This window comes from Sorex fumeus, unplaced genomic scaffold (assembly GCF_029834395.1).
Source record: "Sorex fumeus unplaced genomic scaffold, SorFum_2.1 ptg000072l, whole genome shotgun sequence".
NCBI classification, from domain to species: Eukaryota; Metazoa; Chordata; class Mammalia; order Eulipotyphla; family Soricidae; genus Sorex; species Sorex fumeus.
In genome coordinates this window covers 48,028,448-48,045,223 of record NW_026606129.1, presented here as the reverse complement: position 1 = coordinate 48,045,223, position 16,776 = coordinate 48,028,448, and the positions used below count along the sequence as shown (strand labels likewise).

General features: G+C 57.0%; 1 protein-coding gene across 1 annotated transcript; it reads right to left on the bottom strand.

Annotated features, from left to right (window-relative positions):
- Window positions 1-3,967: 3,967 nt before the first annotated feature.
- Window positions 3,968-11,892, bottom strand: TMIE (transmembrane inner ear). Its single transcript, XM_056129646.1, has 4 exons — window positions 11,781-11,892; window positions 8,192-8,309; window positions 4,699-4,848; window positions 3,968-4,432 (listed from the first exon to the last, which is right to left on the bottom strand). The coding sequence occupies exons 1-4, from the start codon at window positions 11,871-11,873 to the stop codon at window positions 4,329-4,331; spliced, it is 465 nt and encodes a 154-aa protein (XP_055985621.1). The 5' UTR covers window positions 11,874-11,892; the 3' UTR covers window positions 3,968-4,328.
- Window positions 11,893-16,776: the final 4,884 nt, after the last annotated feature.

The window sequence follows — 16,776 nt, the reverse complement described above, 5'->3', positions numbered from 1 at the left end:
ATGAATGGAGAGGAGCAAAGTGAAAACAAAGACCAGGCTGGTGGCAGCAGACACTGGAGCCCGAATCGTGCTGAACACAGTGCCCAGACCCAGCCCGGCATAAGAAAGTGGGCAACCAAATTCAAAAGAACAAAAGCAACCGATGCTGGCGTGGATGTGGCGAGAAAGGGACACTCCTTCACTGTTGGTGGGAATGTCCACTGGTTCAGCCCTTCTGGAAAACAGTATGGACGATTCTCAAAAAATTAGAAATTGGGACTATCTTAAACTAAGAAGCTTCTGCACCTCCAAAGAAACAGTGACCAAAATACAAAGACAGTCTACAGAATGGGAAAGGATATTCACCGAATACACATCTGACAAGGGGTTGATATCCAGGATATACAAAATACTGGTTAAACTCCACAAGAAGAAAACATCCAACCCCATCCAAAAATGGGGCAATGAAATGAACAGAAACTTTCTCAAAGAAGAAATCCGAATGGCAAAAAAGCACATGAGAAAATGCTCTACATCATTAATCATCAGGGACATGCAGATCAAAACCACAATGAGATACCATCTCACACCTCAGAGACTGGCCCAAATTCAAAAGAACAAAAGCAACCGATGCTGGCGTGGATGTGGCGAGAAAGGGACACTCCTTCACTGTTGGTGGGAATGTCCACTGGTTCAGCCCTTCTGGAAAACAGTATGGACGATTCTCAAAAAGTTAGAAATTGAGCTCCCATTTGACCCAGCAATACCACTCCTGGGAATATATCCCAGAGAGGCAAAAATGTATAGTCGAAGTGACATCTGCACTTGTTTGTTCATTGCAGCCCTCTTTACAATAGCCAGAAACTGGAAGAAACCTGAATGCCCAAGAACAGATGACTGGTTAAAGAAACTTTGGTACATCTACACAATGGAGTTCTATGTAGCTCTTAGAAAAGATGAAGTCATGAAATTTACATACAAGTGGTACAATATGGAAAGTATCATGCTAAGCGAAATGAGTCAGAAAGAGAGGGATAGACATAGAAAGATTGCATTCATCTGGGGGATATAAAGTAACAAAGTATGAGATTAATACCCAAGAATAGCTGAGATCAGCACCAGGAGGATTACTCCATAACTTAGAGGCCAGCCGGGTATCCTAGAGGAAAGGGCTATTCAGATAGAGAAGGGAGCACCAAATAAAGGATGTTTGGAGGATCCTCCCAGGAGGGGAGATGCATGTCGAAAGTAGACTATGGACTGAACATGTTTGCCACTCAATGCCTCTTTTGCAGACCACAACACCCAAAAGGAGAGAGAGAACACAGGGGATTGCCCTGCCACAGAGACGGGGGGATGGGGGGATGGGGGTGGGAGGGATATTATCCATGGTGGTGGAAAATGGGCACTGGTGGAGGGATGGGTATCTGATCATTGTATAATTGAAACCAAAGCACAAAAAATTGTAAATCTACAACTTAAAAAAAAATAAAATAAAATAAAGGGGGAAAAAAAAAAAAAAAAAAAAAGAAAGTGGGCAACACCCACAAGAACGAGAAATGGGACCGTTTCTATCACAGGGTCTTCAAAGTGCCCGCTCAGATACGGACCCCCACGCCCCAGGGGATCTGTGGGGGTGGGGTGGGGTGGGAGAGACATCTGCTGTGTCCACACCTCTTCTTGCTCACTCATCTCCAAGGGCACCCGGTCAGAAGTGGGGCAAGGGGACCCCAGGATAGGGACATGTCAGGGTTGCAGGGATAGAGAGGGGGAGATGGGGAGGCTGGGGAATGTGAGAGGGAGCCAGGGAGGAAGAACATGGGGACTGGGGGAGACGGGAATGCGGAGGGAGACTGAGAAGAGAAAGGTGAGGATCACTGACCAAGGGGCAGAGGAAAGCCTGGAGGGTCCCTTTCTGCGATGTCACAGGCTGGGCGTGATGTGGTGGGAGATGTTTGCAGTGTCTGGACTGGGCCATGTCTCCTCTGGCCTCCCTGTCCCCTTCCGCCCCACCCCACCCGATGGGAGCACTGTATTTACCCCCTGTCTATTCTGTGGATGTGTCGGGGACCTGGTGTGATGCACGAGCAGGGTCTCAACCCTGAGGGGTGCAGAGTTCCGCGTCTTCCTACGTCTCTGGTCCACACCGGGTCCAGAGTAGCCCCAAGTGTGGGGGGCTGTCCGCCCTGTCCAGAGCCTATTCCTGCTCCTGCTGCCCCTCAGCCTCCTGGTGTGCTTGGACCCTGACCTGCAGACCATCCTGGGTGTGCCCACCCTTGCCAGGGCCCCTGAGTGCTCTGGCTGCGGCTCCCACAGCCCCCTCACCCCAGGTAGTACCCAGTGAATTGTGCCTCTTTCCCATACCCTCTCATACCTGGGTCTATAGAGTGGAGATGAGTCCATCAGAGGCAGAGCAGGGAACGGGGGTGTTCCAGGAAGTTTATTCTGTAAAGTGTGAACCCCTGGACCTGCCTTTGCAAGGACCATGGCTGCAGGGGAAGGTGGAAGGACAGTGATGGGACTGTTTTGAGATCAGATGATGGGTCTAGAATGTTCCAGCGAGGCTGACCCTGGACCAGCCAGGACCTGGCGGGAGGTGAAGGTGAGGGGATGGTGTTGTGTTTGGGCTGGGGACCTGAGAACGTCCATTGGGGGACACTCTAGAGGGTCAGGTTCTCCTTAACTTTGGCTAGTGACCAGAAAGCTTTGCCCAGAGTGCTGAAGATGTGAATGTGGACCCTCTAGTACTGAGCCAAGAGCAGACAGCATTGGCATGGGACACTGCCCGCACTCAGCAGTCCTGTCGAGGAGAGAGCTGGCGGGGTGGGGTAGCCTGGACCTTGCAGTGACAAGTGACTTTAAGTGGCTCCCCCCACCCTGAGGGTCCCCCTCCCCCGAATGACAAGCCCAGGGGTTGGGCTCACTGTGCCCATCTTGGTGCCGAGTTCCCGGCTCTGTGCTGAGGTTTGGAGCCTGGTCTCCCCTCCTTGGACTATGACGACCTCCAAGAAGCAGAGTAACGAGACGCCTAGGATGGGTCTCCGGGACCAGGTGCCCAGCACTGGGCTGAGGCCACTGAAGGGGGAGGGGAGAGGGGGGAGGTGGAGTGGCCGCTCCCTCCCTGGTCCTCAGCCCACCCCACCACTGGCCGCAGCTGCTTGGCCACTGACTTGCATTCCAACTCATCCCCACTCAGGCTGGGAGGACAAGCCCAAGAGGAACTCAGCCTGGTCAGTGCCACCGGGCACCAGTGGCTGTCATGAAAGCTCTGGGGACGCCTCCTATCTCTGGCACAGGCCGGAGAGGCCCTCGGCTTCACTGATACCCGACTCTAAGATAGTGCCACCATGTCAGCAGCCCCTAGATGGGAGCCCTGGGACCCAGCGTCTCCCCCACCCCAGGACCATCCTCAGGAGTGTGTGTGTGTGTGTGTGTGTGTGTGTGTGTGTGTGTGTGTGTGTGCTGCCTCAGGCGCTGGCCTTGAGGGGGCAGAAGAGGGTTGCCTGTGCCTGGACTGTCTCCAGAGGAATGCTGATTGCTGCCTCTTCCACTTCTAGTCCCCGTGCTGATCCCCTAGGGTCCAGGTACTCCCCACTTCAGCCCAGTGCTCTTCTGGAGGTTCAAGAAGGGGCCCAGTCCCAGTTTCCTTTCTTTCTCTCTCTGGCCTGCTGGCCTCAGCCCTCGGCACCCTGAGCCTCCCTCCCCACCCGACTCTAGCTTCCAGCCCAGAGGCCTCTGTGGAGTCTCCCCACAGGCCCAGCTGCAAATCCATCTTCCAAACGAATGCTCTGCATTGCCCGGAACTGGTTCTGCTGGGCTGTGGGGCCTCCTGCCTAGGGTGTCTCCTTTGCTCACGTTCTTGGACCTGTGCCAGACTGGGGCCAGTCTCCGATCCCCAGGCTGCTGTTTGGCCAGACATGAGCAGCTTCTGCAACCCCAGTGCCCAGTGCCTCCTCCCCGTCATGGCCTGACCCCCGCCTCTGCCAGGACGAGCCTCGCCCTGGTCCCCTCTAGAGCTAAGGCCATTCCTCGAAGAAAGGTGGGGCAGAGGCAGGTCTGGGTGGGCATGGGGATGCTTGCGGGCCACAGAGGGACAGCGGCCGGAGGCCAGCCTTGCTGGGTAGTCACGAGGACAGGGGAAAAGAGGGGCATCTAGGCTGGGAGGCAGGACACGGGATGCAGCAATCTTGTCTCTGACATGACCATGGGCCTCATCCCCCCTCGGAGCAGGAAGATGGTGTAGCACCACCTCTGTGACCCAGGGTCCAGCTTGGAACCAAAGGTGCCTGGACTGTAGTCAGGATGTGTCCAGGGCCTGCCAGTCTGCTGCTGCCTCCAGGAAGCTCTCCTCACTTCTCTCCTTTCTTCTTCTTGGCCTCATTTTTCTCATCCTCCTCCACCTTGATGGCCACTGTGTCCACACTGTCCTTTTTCTTCTTCTTCTTCTTGTCCTCTACGAGGTGGGGGGGAGAGGAAAGAGGCCATGTGAGGTACCGCCCCCAGGGCTGAGGCCAACCTAGAACCTCCTGGAGCCAGCCCAGTTCTAGGCTTCCCTGGGTCCTCCTTCCACAAAGCTCCTTCCCTGCATTCTCCCCTTACACACACACACACACACACACACACACACACACACACACACACACACACACACAGAGCAGCGCCTGGTCTTCTGGCCTCACTCGGACCAATTTCTGGGGTTCTGGTCCCAGGGCCCCTCACCTCCGGGGATCTCTGTCAGTTCGTTGAGGGGTGGTACCGTCTCTAGCTTGTCTGTGTACATCTTGGCTGCCTTTCGCTGCAGATACCGAGCTTCAATCTCCTTACGGGTCCGTGGCACACGGCAGTTGAAGACACAGCACAGAGTGATTACTGCGGGGAGTAGAGAGCAGGCTGGACCAGGGCTGCCCCTCGGACACGCACCCTGCCTCCCCCGGGAGCCCAGCCACCAGCCTCCCTCCGGCAACCTCAGTGTGTGTGTGTGTTAGGGGCAGGAGGCCTGGGTTCAGGGGTTTCCAGAGTGGGGCAGGCCCAGAGGTGTGTAGTGCCCTTCTCTGAGGTGGCACGGGGTTAAGGGCTGTCGTGAATGTCTCAATTGGTTCTGAACAAGAGCCCTCCTCTGTCCACTTGGCACTGGCCCTTTTAGTGCTGTGCCGGACCTGGCCCCGAGGGTGTCCCTGGCTAGGCTGAGAGATCCCAGAGGATAGCGGCCGAGTGCCAAGGGCTGGGCCCGACTCAGTTGCTGTTTTCTGGGGCTGTCCTGTGCTTCATTACGACTCCTAGCCGTCACCTCAAGGCTCCCCAAAGGACCCAGACTGGGGAGCACCTCCCTCAGTCCCCCTGAGGACAAGCTGAACTCTTCCTGGCAGGACAGAGGCTGAGAGGCCCCAGCCTGGCCCAGGGGCATTCACCTCAGGTGGTTTTTGCAGGAGAGGTTTCCGGCGGGAGCAGCTGTGCCCACACGAGCCGGGCTGTGGCATGAAGCTGGCCTGTCCAGTGAGGGGCCGGGCAGGACTTTCAGGACCTGGCTGGACTGGGTTTTATTTTCCTAAGCCCCCACCCCATCACCCAGTCTGACCACTTGGGCTCCAGCCTGTAGGGAGGGGACAGAGCTGCTCCCTATTTTGAATCAGATGACCAGACATGACTTCCTGGCTGGCTTCTAGGGCAGGAGTGACAGGCAGGACAAGTCAAACTCTTTTTTTTTTCTGCTTTTTGGGTCATACAGAGCGATGCTCAGGGGTTCCTCCTGGCTCTGCACTCAGGAATTACTCCTGATGGTTCTTGGGAGACCATATGGAATGTGAAGGATGGTACCTGGGTCAGCAAGGCAAGCATCTTACCTGCTGTACTATTACTCCAGCCCAAGGTTTGGGTCGGGCTGGAGCGATGGCAAAGCAGTAGGGTGTTTGCCTTGCACGCAGCCAACATGGCCGACCCGAGTTCGATTCCTCCGCCCCTCTCGGAGAGCCCGGCAAGCTACCGAGAGTATTCGATATGCCAGACACAGTAACAACAAAGTCTCCAATGGAGACGTTACTGAGCCTGCTCGAGCAAATCGATGAACAACGGGAGGACTGTGACAGCAAGGTTTGGGTCATTTCCTCCAGCCACCTGCTCTGTCCCCACCCCAAGCCCACTTGGGCTCTCTGGCAAGGCTGGTGCCAGGCCCTAGGGGGCAGGACTAGTGAGCTTCCATATCCTGTCCCTCCCCCCACCCCCCGCCCCCGAGCCTAGGCCTGGCTGCTTCTCTCAACGGAGAGAAACGAACTGCTTTTTTTAATTGAGTTCCAGAACCAGGTGGAGCTTGGGATATAGCCCCTGAATTAGAAGGGACCCCTGTCCCCACCCTACCCCATGTTGTTCTTCTCCACAAAGTTTGGAGGTGATGCTTCATGGGAGGCCGGAGTCATCACCTGCCTGCCCAGGGCCTCTGCAGCCCTCTGCTCACGGACCTGGGACGAGCCCTCTTGGGGAGCGAGGCAGATACAGGAGATGATCTGCGTGGGGCTGTCTGGGCACTGCTCTGGGTGTGAGCTGCTGATTTCCTGTGTGCCCCAGGTACTGCCACCATCCAGAGCTGAGGAGAGGCAGAGGGAGGCTGCCGCGTGTCTGGCACCACCTGGTGCCCACCCCTGCTCCCCAGGCCTGACCCCTAGACTGTTCCGTAGGCCCTTGCAGGGTGGATGCCTCCCCCAACCCTGCCTCTCAGTGCTGGGGGTTACTCCCTGTCTGCACACCTGGGCTGGGCTGAATGTGTGTGTGCGCACGTGTGCGTGTATGTGTGTGTGTGCATGCATGTATGAGTGTGTGTATCTGTGTATGTATGTGTGTGCTTGTGTGTGAGTGTGTATGTGTGTATGTGTGTGTGCGTGCACGTGTGTGAGTGTGTGTATTCATGTGCATGCGTGTGTGTGAGTGTGTATGTGTGTATGCGTGTTTGTGTGAGTGTGTGCATGTGTGTATGCGTGTGTGTGAGTGTGTGTATATGTATGTGTGCATGCATGTGTGTATATATATGTGTGTATGCATGTTTGTGTGAGTGTGTGTGTGTGCGTGTTTGTGTGAGTATGTGTGTGAATGTGTGTGTGGTGTGTGTGTGCGTGCGTGTATGTGGGGCCTCTGCCCAGGCTCAGTCTGGCTGACACGCAGCCTCTTGCCCAGCCGTGAGGACATGGTGGCAGTGGTGTGATGTTTTCCTGTGGAGAGGACACTTCTGATGCCAGGAGACACACATGCAAATCAGATGGCCTTGTCCCCTGGGAGCCCCCACATCTGCTTGGCCCTCCCTCTGGGAGCTCATCCTGGAACATCCTGCACCAGGACTGTCATGCTGCTTTATCCCACTCCCCACCTACAAAAGGGTTACCTGAGACCCCTTCCCTCCCATGTCCTGCATTGCTGCCCAGAACTGCCAGCACCCACCCCCCCATCCTCCCACACTCCTCAGTTCCTCTCTGAAGCCCTCTCGGGCAGAATGAGTTTCTTTCCCTTCATTTCTTTCCCTTCACCCGTGCTCCCAACACATACACAAACCCCTTGGGACTCAGGAAGCTCCATCAGACTGTTGGGTGCTCTCAGTCAGCCTATCTCAGCCCCCCTTCCCCATCTCTAGACCCCCCACTCTGGAAGCCAGGAGAAAGGGTGCACATTAAGCTCATTTCTATTTCAACTTTGTGTCAAGCAACTCCCAGTCCCAAGAGAGGAGGGGTCGTCTGCTTTTAATTGAGGTGGGTGTGAGTCATTCCGGAAAAAACGGTATTTGACAAGGCTGAGTTGTAGCCACATCTGCTGGGCATCTGGGGAGCCTCCCGGCTGAGTGGTGGCCAAGGGTGGCCTTGCTGGGGCCCCTGGGTGTGGGTGCTTTAAGCTGGCCAGACTGCAGGAAAAGCATCGGGAGGCCAGAGATAGGGAGAAATGACACGTCCTCGTCCCGGTTCAGTGGTCCCCTGTAATTACCATAATTGCTGTGTGGCTGCGTCCCTGGTCGGCAGAATACTTCAGGTCACCGCCGGCCCGTCAGCCCTCCACAGGGACTCTGTGTGGATCAGGAGGTGCCAGAAACCACAGTGGGCCTCCTGCAGGCGCCTGGCCTGCTTGCACTGCCCGGAATTTGCCGTTCCGAGCCCCTGGGGGTAGTGCTGGGGGCGGGGGTGGGGAGGGTGAGGGGGGCTCCCGCTGCAGCGTGGCAGGGAGGCGGGGAGCAGCTACTCACTGATGGACAACACGAAGAGCGAGAAGATGCCCACCACGTGCCACAGACGCATGTCCCAGAATACCACTGTCTCCTTGGTCAGCGGGGGTGGCTTGGGCTTTGGTGGCGCTGTGCTGGGCTGCGAATCAGGAGAGAGGGAGTGAGCCCGGGCTAGACAGGGCAGAGGGAGGCTCAGGTCCCAGCGCAGAGTCAGTCCAAGAAGTTCAGATCTCTGAGAATCAAGACCGCCTATGACAGTCACTCCCTGCCCTGGACCTGGGGAGGGTCGCCTTGAAGAACATAAGAGGGCCAGAGTGACAGTTCAGGCCAGGTTTGATCTCCAGCGCCCCATAGGGTCCCCTGAGTCCTGCCAGGAGTCACCCCTGAGCGCAGAGTCAGAAGTAAGCCCTGAGCACTATGGGGTGTGGCCACACAAGAAAAACAAAAACAAAAACAAAAAAGAACATGAGATGAGAACAGAGCGCCCGTGCACCAGAGCCAGGGATATAGAGGTTGATGCTGGTGATGCTCGGGAAAGCAGAGCCTGGAAGGGAAACCACAGTGGCACATCCCGCCAGGTCCCGGGCCCTGGGCAGCCTCTCCTCGGGCTTCAGGCCCCTCTCAGGCACCGTGGTCTCTGCACCAAGGCTGGAGATGCGACCAGGCCTCGGGCGGTGTGGACTGTGAAGCTGGAGTCGGGACCGAAGTCGCCTGGCCGGGATCCCGACCAGGTGGCCTCAACAGTCGCTTGTCCTCCAGCGCCACCTCCGCTGACCAGCCATTAGCGAGCAGGACAGATAACCGAGTGTCTACAGGGCCACAGCGACATCTGGAGGCCAAACTCTGGAAGCGCAGCCAGAGCCCAGTCGCTTCCCATTTCCCAGTGGGACCCTAACCCTGGTGTGGAATGGAAGGGACACAAATTGACCTGGGCAAGAGCCACTATACAGCTGGGTGTTTGGCAACTCGGATTTGACCTTCAGCATCCCATACGGTCCCCCAAGCACCGCCAGGAGTGATTCCTGAGCCAGGAGTAACTCCTGAGCATCACCGAGTGTGGCCCCAAATCCAGCCTGCCCCCACCCCCAGTGCTAGCCTGGGTGTCTAGGAACATAGTCCTGCCAAGGGGGACTGCGGAGATGTGGTCCCTTGCCCCAAGGGCTTTGACCAAGTCCTACCCTAACGTGTGGGGCTCTGAGAGATGCTGTCCGCGGTGGACTGAGGTGCAGGGGCAGCTCTTGGTTCTCAGAGGGTCAGAGGACTCTGGCGCATGAGCAGGGAACTGTCCCAACAGTCCCAACCAGCACAGGCATGCAGAGTCCTGATGGTTCTCTGGGAAACAAAGGTAATCACAGTTCACCCCTCCAAGGCCAGCTACCTGCTCATGTGTGAGAGCAGGATGAAGCATTAGGTTCTTGTATGGGGTCAGGGCACATATGGGATCAGCGGACACATGGGGGTCAGGGCACATACGTGTTCAGAACACACATGGGGTCAAGGCACACATGAGGGGTCAGGGCACACACGGGGGCCAAGGCACACACAAGGGTCATTGTACACATGGGGGTCAGGGCACACATAAGGAGTCATCACATACACAGGGTTCAGGGTACACATGAGGGGGCAGGGCACACATGAGGGATCAGAGAACACACGGGGGTCAGGGTACACATGGGGGTAAGAGCACACATGAGGAGGCAGGGCACACCTGGCGGGTCAGGGCACACATGAAGGTCATTGTACACATGGGGGTCAGGGCACACATGGGGGTCAGGGCACACATAAGGAGTCATCACATACACGGGGTTCAGTGTACACATGAAGGGTCAGGGCACACATGAGGAGTCAGGGCACACACGGGGGTTGGGGTATACATGAGGGTCATTGTACATATGGGGGATCAGGGCATACAGAAGGTAAAGGGGACAGATCAGTCAGGGCACCATGGCAGGTCAGGTTGATGGGGGGGCTGAGCTTGTGGCTGGTGGAGGTGACTGAGGGTGTGCTTGGACGAGTGTCGGCAGCTTGGGGGCCAGGATCTGGGCAGAGGCGGGGTTCCCTGATTCTCTGGTTCAGCCCATTGACCCAGCCAGGGCCTTCTACACAGTAAAGGGCTGGGCAATGTGAGCTCATATCCCCATATTTGTGTTCCCACCTTCACCGAGGTGGCTGGTGGGGGTCTTCGGGGTCTGAAGCGGTCAGTGATGGGGAACGGTCCAGCTTCTCAGAGTGGGGACCTGGAGCCGCCAACCCGAGGAGAGGGGTGCTGCCTGAGGGGCAGTGGGGAAACTGCCCTGCACCCCAGCTCTGCCCTTCGCGGAGCCCCTGGGCTTGGCCAGGGCCTTGCTCGGCTGCCAGCTATGCTCCTCACGCAACCCCCTGCTGAACTATGGAGATACGCTCCTGGGAGTTGGGAGGAGAGTTTCTTGGCTCAGAACTGCCTCAGCGGCTCAGTTTCTGTGCCTGAGGGGTGCAGGCACACCCCAAGGTGCCAGCCTGGCTTCCCTTACAGGGACACCGGAGCTGACATCTGACTCCCGCCCAGCCTCCGGGCCCACGCCCTGGGCAGCAGCAGGCCCTGGCCTAGCACAGATGCTGGGCCTCGGACCCTGCGCGAATGGCTCTGTCCTCCCTCCTCCCTCACCCGCTGTGCTCCCTGCCTGGAGCACCGGCCCCCTGAAGGCCCTCACTGCTCTTGTGCCTGTCCCAGCTCCGGCCACTCGGCCTCTGTCCCCTCAGCGCCATCTTTTCCTTACTCCCGTCCAGAGCCCTGTCTACCTCCTGGGCCTCAGGATCTGAAACCTGGGTCTGGGCTGCCTCTTCACCTCTCCTTCCTGGACAGTAGGAAGAGGGCGTAGGCTGAGGGTGCCTTGGTCCTCCTCCACCCTAACACTTCCACATCCCAGACCCCCTCCTGACCATCCTGAACTCTCTCTACAGCAGCCCAGCTTCGCCCAACAGTCCCATCTTCTCATTATTCTCCTCCGGGTGCTGGACACAGCCCCACGCCCCTGCTCTGAAACCTTGTTTAGTGCCTCTTTGTTGCGCCAGGATGAAGGAAGACCCCGAGAGAAGGGGTGTGGGGTGGGGGAGGGGAGGATCTTCCTGCCTGCAGCTCCTGAACTGGGGGTTCTCTTCCAGGACCCAGGACCCCACCCCAGGTGAGTTCCACACCTGTGTGATGGGAGGGTCCCCTTCTGGTGTCATCCATCTGCCCAAACCTCTCCCACACCCCCACCAGACAGAAGGATTCTCGGAAGCTGCTTCCTCCAACAGCCCTTGAGGGCAGGTACCAGAGCACCCCCATCAGATGGGAGTCACAAAGATCCAGGACTAATCCCCCCCCCACACACACACACCTCTTAAATTAGGAAGGGTCTGAACGACCCCATCGTGGGCAAGGCGGTATGTCCTGGCTGCAGGCTCTAGAATCAGGGGGGGGGGGTCCTCCCCACATCAGACCAAAGTTTCTCAAGTCAGGGCTACGCTCTCGCCTCCAACCAGGGATCCCAAGACCCGGGGCTGAGCCTCTCCCGCAGCCTGGAAGCACTTCTTGGGGCTCAACTGCTCCTGACAGCCCCCCACAACCCCCGCGGGCCGCCCCTCTCACCTCCACCAGCTGCCCGGCGACCCCCGCGAGGCTCGCCCCCAGGGCGGTGGCGCCCAGCGCCCAGAGGGGCCCGGCGCCCCGTGGCCGGCCCATGTCCGCCCTGCTGCCCGCTGGCCGCCCGCTGGCCTCCCGCTGGCCGCCGCTCCCGCCCGCCCGCCCGCACGCGCGCCCCAGCGGTACGCGCAGGCTGTGAGCCGGCATCATTTATTCATCATCGTTGGTGTCTGGTTCCTGCTGCTGGAGCAGGGCCCGCCCCCCGGGGTGGGGGGGGAAGCTCAGACTGCAGACCCCCACGCATCCTCACCCCACCCATCGGCTCCACGAGCAGTGGTCCTTGAACAACAGGTCCACTGGCCCTCCCCTAGAAAGGCCTCAGTTTCTCCATCTGGGCAGCCCCAGGAGGGGCTGGAATCTGCTGATGGAGGAGGCCCTTCCCCTTGGATATACTGAATCTGAAAACCCAGGTGAGGGAGGGGGAAGAGGACCAGCAGGTTGCCATGGAGATGGGCGCTCAGGGATGTCCTGTGCTGGCTGGGCTGGCTTCCTGCCCAGAGGCAGCTCTGGTCACCCTGGACACCAGAGCTGGGGGGGAGGGGGAGCAGGGATCGGATGGTCAGAGCTCACAGCTGCTGTGCTGTGGAAAGTTCTGGAAGGAGCAGCATCTCTGGCCAGCTCGAGTCAGGGTGGACTTCCCTGGAAGGGCCAGAGGATAGTTAATCCTGATGCCCCCTCCTCAGCCTGACCCTTATCTTCTGCTGAACGTGTCCTCTGGGTGAGCTGCACAAGCCTTTAACCGAGAGAGGGAGGACGTGAGGGGCTGCGTGGGCCTGGAGGATGGGATGGTGGAAGCAGCAGGGAGGCTGGGCTAGGAAACATCTTTCTTCTCCTTCTCCATCTCTCCTTTTTCTCCTTCTTTCCTTGTTAGGAACCCTGGCCCCTGGGGACACAGCCGACTGGGGAACCCTGCATGCCTCATCAGCCAGGACATCAGAGTAAGGGGCCTTGAACCTTAGACACACACAAGAACAGGAGACCAGCAGATAGGGAGGGTGCTTGCCTGGTTCTTGCCCAACCAGGATTCGATCCCTGTCACCCTGTATGGTCTCTGAGTCTGCCAGCAGTGATCTCTGACAGCAGAGCCAGGAGTAAGACCTGAACACTGCTGGCTATACCACCAAAATCAAACAAACAAAACAGAGTGTTGTGGGTCTCCCTGCCTGGAGAAGCCCTGGATGGCAAGGAATGAGGTGGCTGCAGCAAGGCTGGGGACAGGGGGGCGGGAAGTCAAGGAAATGGGAGAGTCTCTGGTCCAGGATGGCCAGCTAGGAAGCCCACAAGTGTGGGTGGTAGTACCAGGGTAGATGGTACCACCTAGCAGGCTGGAGCACAGACTTTGTATGCAGGAGCCCTGGGGTTGATCCCCAGCACTGTATGGTCCCCTGAGCATTCAGACTAGGAGTCGTAGCTGTGCTCTTGAGCACTGTGAGGGAGATGTGACCCAATCCTCACCCTTCAAGAACAAAATCAAAAGACGGGTGGCAAACTCTGGAGGCTGGATCACCCCATTTGCTTTAAGTTTACCATGACCAGACAAATAGGATTTCCACCAAAACCCCAAAGCACAAGCTGTGGTTCTGTTCTCAACCTTTTTCATGCTATCATGGGCCTGCCTGGGAAAAGCCACACTGACTAATCCGGAAGGTCACCCCTGGGACATGAAGTCGGAGACACCTTGGCTGCACGAGGGTTGAGGTCAGGCTCCCTGACAACAGCTGAGGGTGCCTCTCAGCGCATCAACAGGGACAGCAAGTCTCATTCAGGGCTGGTGTGAGGGCTGCAGAAAGGAACAATTGTGGGCTGCGGGGTACAGGCTGGGCCTCCCTGACTGGGCAACTAGGCCCGGGAGGGGAGCTTGTCATTGTTTCCTGTGAAGTTCATCATCTTTCCATCCACGAAGTAGGGCAAGCCCAGGGAAGCAATCGGAAAAGGAATATAACCACATATGTCCCCAGCGTCCCCAGAGAGGGGCTCAGTGCCACATGTGCTCCACTTTTCTGTAGGCTTCTGAGACAGCACAGCTGAGGTCTCATTGGATGCTCCTTTCAGTCACCTTCTCCCCAAGACCGGCAGCTTGGGGACACCCTGCCCCAACACACACAGACACTGTCAAATACGACATGACACGCAGTCTTCCAAGTCCAGCTGCCTTGGAATAAGAGAACAGAACTTTAAACATCGGGTGCCCTGGGCCCCCTTATGCAGTTTCAGGCTTTGATGACTACAGAAGCCTAAGGCTACCGACGTGAAGGCTCACGACGGAAAAGTTAAATTGTTTGGATTTCTTCCGTGCTTCTGAAGCTGGCAAAGGGGGACGGAACAAAAAAATTAAAGCTGTTATTAAAAAATTCACAAAACTGAATTAGCCCAAAAAAAACTGAAATTGAATTTCAAAGTTCTTATAAAATTATGGCTTTCTACTATATCACTTCTGAAGTTTATAAAGCTTAAAACTAAGAATTCTGTGGGCTGGAGAGATAGTACAGTGGGTAAGGGGCTTACCTTGATTGCCCCCTGGCATGGGTTCAATCCCCGGCACCCCATAGGGTCCCCTGAGCTCCGAGTACAGAGCTAGGAGCAAGCCCTGAGAATTACTGGGTGTGGCCCTAAAACAATACAAAACCAAACCAGACCCAAAAAACCAAACCAACCCACCCAGAAAACAAAAACCCCAAAACCCAAACTTCTGCAGCACTGTTGTTTTGGCAGTGGTGAGCTCTCTGACCTTATTTCCTTCATCTGTAAAATGAGTATAGCTACAGTAGAACTGTTTTTCACGAGCTCTCAGTCATGCTCATTGCTAGGAAGGTTACTCACTTATGCTTGGTATTGTACCGTGTATGCTTGGTATTGTACTGTATAAGAACCCCACAATACCTTGTTTATTTGCTTCCCAGTTGTTGAATGTTTATATCTATTCCTTTCTCAGGCTGAGAGGAAAATTCATGAGCTGAAACCTTTTCCATTTTCCAGAGCTTACCTTTCCCTCCCAGTTAATCAGGTGGCATTGAGGCTCAGACTCAGCTCTACCCACGGTCCAGTACTGTTCCTATATCTTATGAGGTCTCCTTGTCCTCTGCACTCAAGTCCCAGTTGGCCCAGCAGATTTGGGGTGACAGACCTCTGAAGCCTGTCTCCTCCATGCCTGGTGGCATAAGGGCTGTCCTGCAGAACCCCGCTTGTCCCTGTGGGGCTATTTTTGGCTCTTGTGGGTTTCCTGTAGGGACTCTGTCCAGTCTCCAGGGCCTCTGGGCTGGAAGTCATGGACAGCGTAGTTGGCAACATTCAGGGACCTTGTATGATTCTCTCCTGAGATGGAAACCCCAGTACTGAAGGCTCAGCTCTTAGTAAGCCAGGGGTAAGGAGCAACCCCCCTCCCCACTCCCTACCTGTCCTAGAACCAGGAAACTGAAGGGGGGTGCTAGGGGGCTGGAGGCAATCTTGGAGTTTTCCTAGGCTGGGGTGCGGCTGGGCAGCCTAGGCCTGTGTGACACAGTGACTGGGGCTGCTGGGAGCTGGCAGAGTCTGACCTTGCTGGCCCCAGCCCAGGCCCGGAATAGCTGTGGGGCTGGGCTGGGGCTGGGTGGTGAGACCTGTATGTAAACACACCAGCCCTGTGTCCCAGGGCTCTAGAGCACGAAGAAGTGCATGGCACTCAGCTTCTGTGTGTCTCGTGTGAGGGCCATGCGGAGTGTGTGTCTGTTTACACGGTCATGAATGTGGTCTGCACACATGGGCCCACCTACGGAGCAGTTCCCAGAGCTCTGTAATGCAGAAGGCTCCAAAACAGACTGTGCAGGGGCTGTGGAGGTGACTAAAAAGGACTGGAGCAAGCACATGTTCTGCATGCTAGAGACCTGGGTTGATCCCCGGCACCACATGGTGTCCAGCGCTGTATGCTGGCAATAGCCTCTGAGCACTGCAGGTGTGACCTCAAAACAAACAAACAAAAAACTAGATTGTGTAACTCGCATGTGGCCCTGTATTCCCATGGTCTGTGCAATTGCATATACATGGGGTGAGGTGGGGGTGGGGCACATAGAGGTAGTGCTGCAGGGGAAAGGGCAGTGGATGAAATAGAGCCCACCTTAGGGCACCAGTAGGGGCCAGGGGCTCCACCTGGCCCAAGCCAAGGATGAACTAGGAGAGGGCTGGGCAGCAGGTCTTGCCCCACTTGGCAGATAACAGAACCGGGCTTGGCAGTGCCTATGAGGTGACTTAGTGAGTGGGACGAAGTGAAGGAGGGCTGGCGCCAGCCCAGAGCTCAACCAGCATTCCAAGTCCCTGGGTGTAGCTGGACAGGAAGACGGGGCTCTGGGGAGGAAGCTGAGCCGCCCTCTCCTTCCGGTGTGAGTCCAGGTAGCACTGACTGACCTCGGCCAGAGATACAGGTGAGAAAACTCAGGCTTGGAGAAGGGAAAGTCACCAGGGTCACCAGCACAAGCTCACAGCCCTCCAGCCGGGGCCCCTGCTCCACTGGCCCTGGTTGTTGCTAAGGGTGAGAAGTGACCCCTCCACCCCCACCCCAGACAGCCCTGCCCTTTCCATGTGGGCAAGGCCACTCAGGTCCAGCCCCTGACCAAAAGCCACATCCTCATTGCCAGCCCACTCCTATGTTCCAAGAGCTCCACAGGTTCCCCCAGATCAATATCTACAAAAAGTCCCTCAACCCGCAAACGCACCCCCTGCCCCACGCGGGGGAACACCTTAGTCTGCCATCAGGGAGCGAGCATCTGCAGCCCGCCCTCCCCCCAACTTCCTCTCTGCTTTCTTTCAAGCCTTCGGATGGGGGATGGGCTCTTCCCAGAGGTCTCAGCTGTGACAGGGCCAGACAGACCGGATGACTCCCTGGAACCTCATGCAAGAAATGATGGGGAAGTGAGGGGGCCCAGCCTGCAGGTGGGCCGGCCCCTTTGATACAGGTCCACCCCCTCCCGGT

Bases quoted from the DNA above. Each gene is read 5' to 3' on its own strand.
- TMIE (XM_056129646.1), bottom strand. From the start codon at position 11,873: ATGGGCCGGCCACGGGGCGCCGGGCCCCTCTGGGCGCTGGGCGCCACC. The intron at 4,849-8,191 runs GTGAGTAGCTGC...TACTCCCCGCAG, and splicing joins GCTCTTCGTGTTGTCCATCA to TAATCACTCTGTGCTGTGTC. The intron at 4,433-4,698 runs GTGAGGGGCCCT...CCCACCTCGTAG, and splicing joins ACTGACAGAGATCCCCGGAG to AGGACAAGAAGAAGAAGAAG.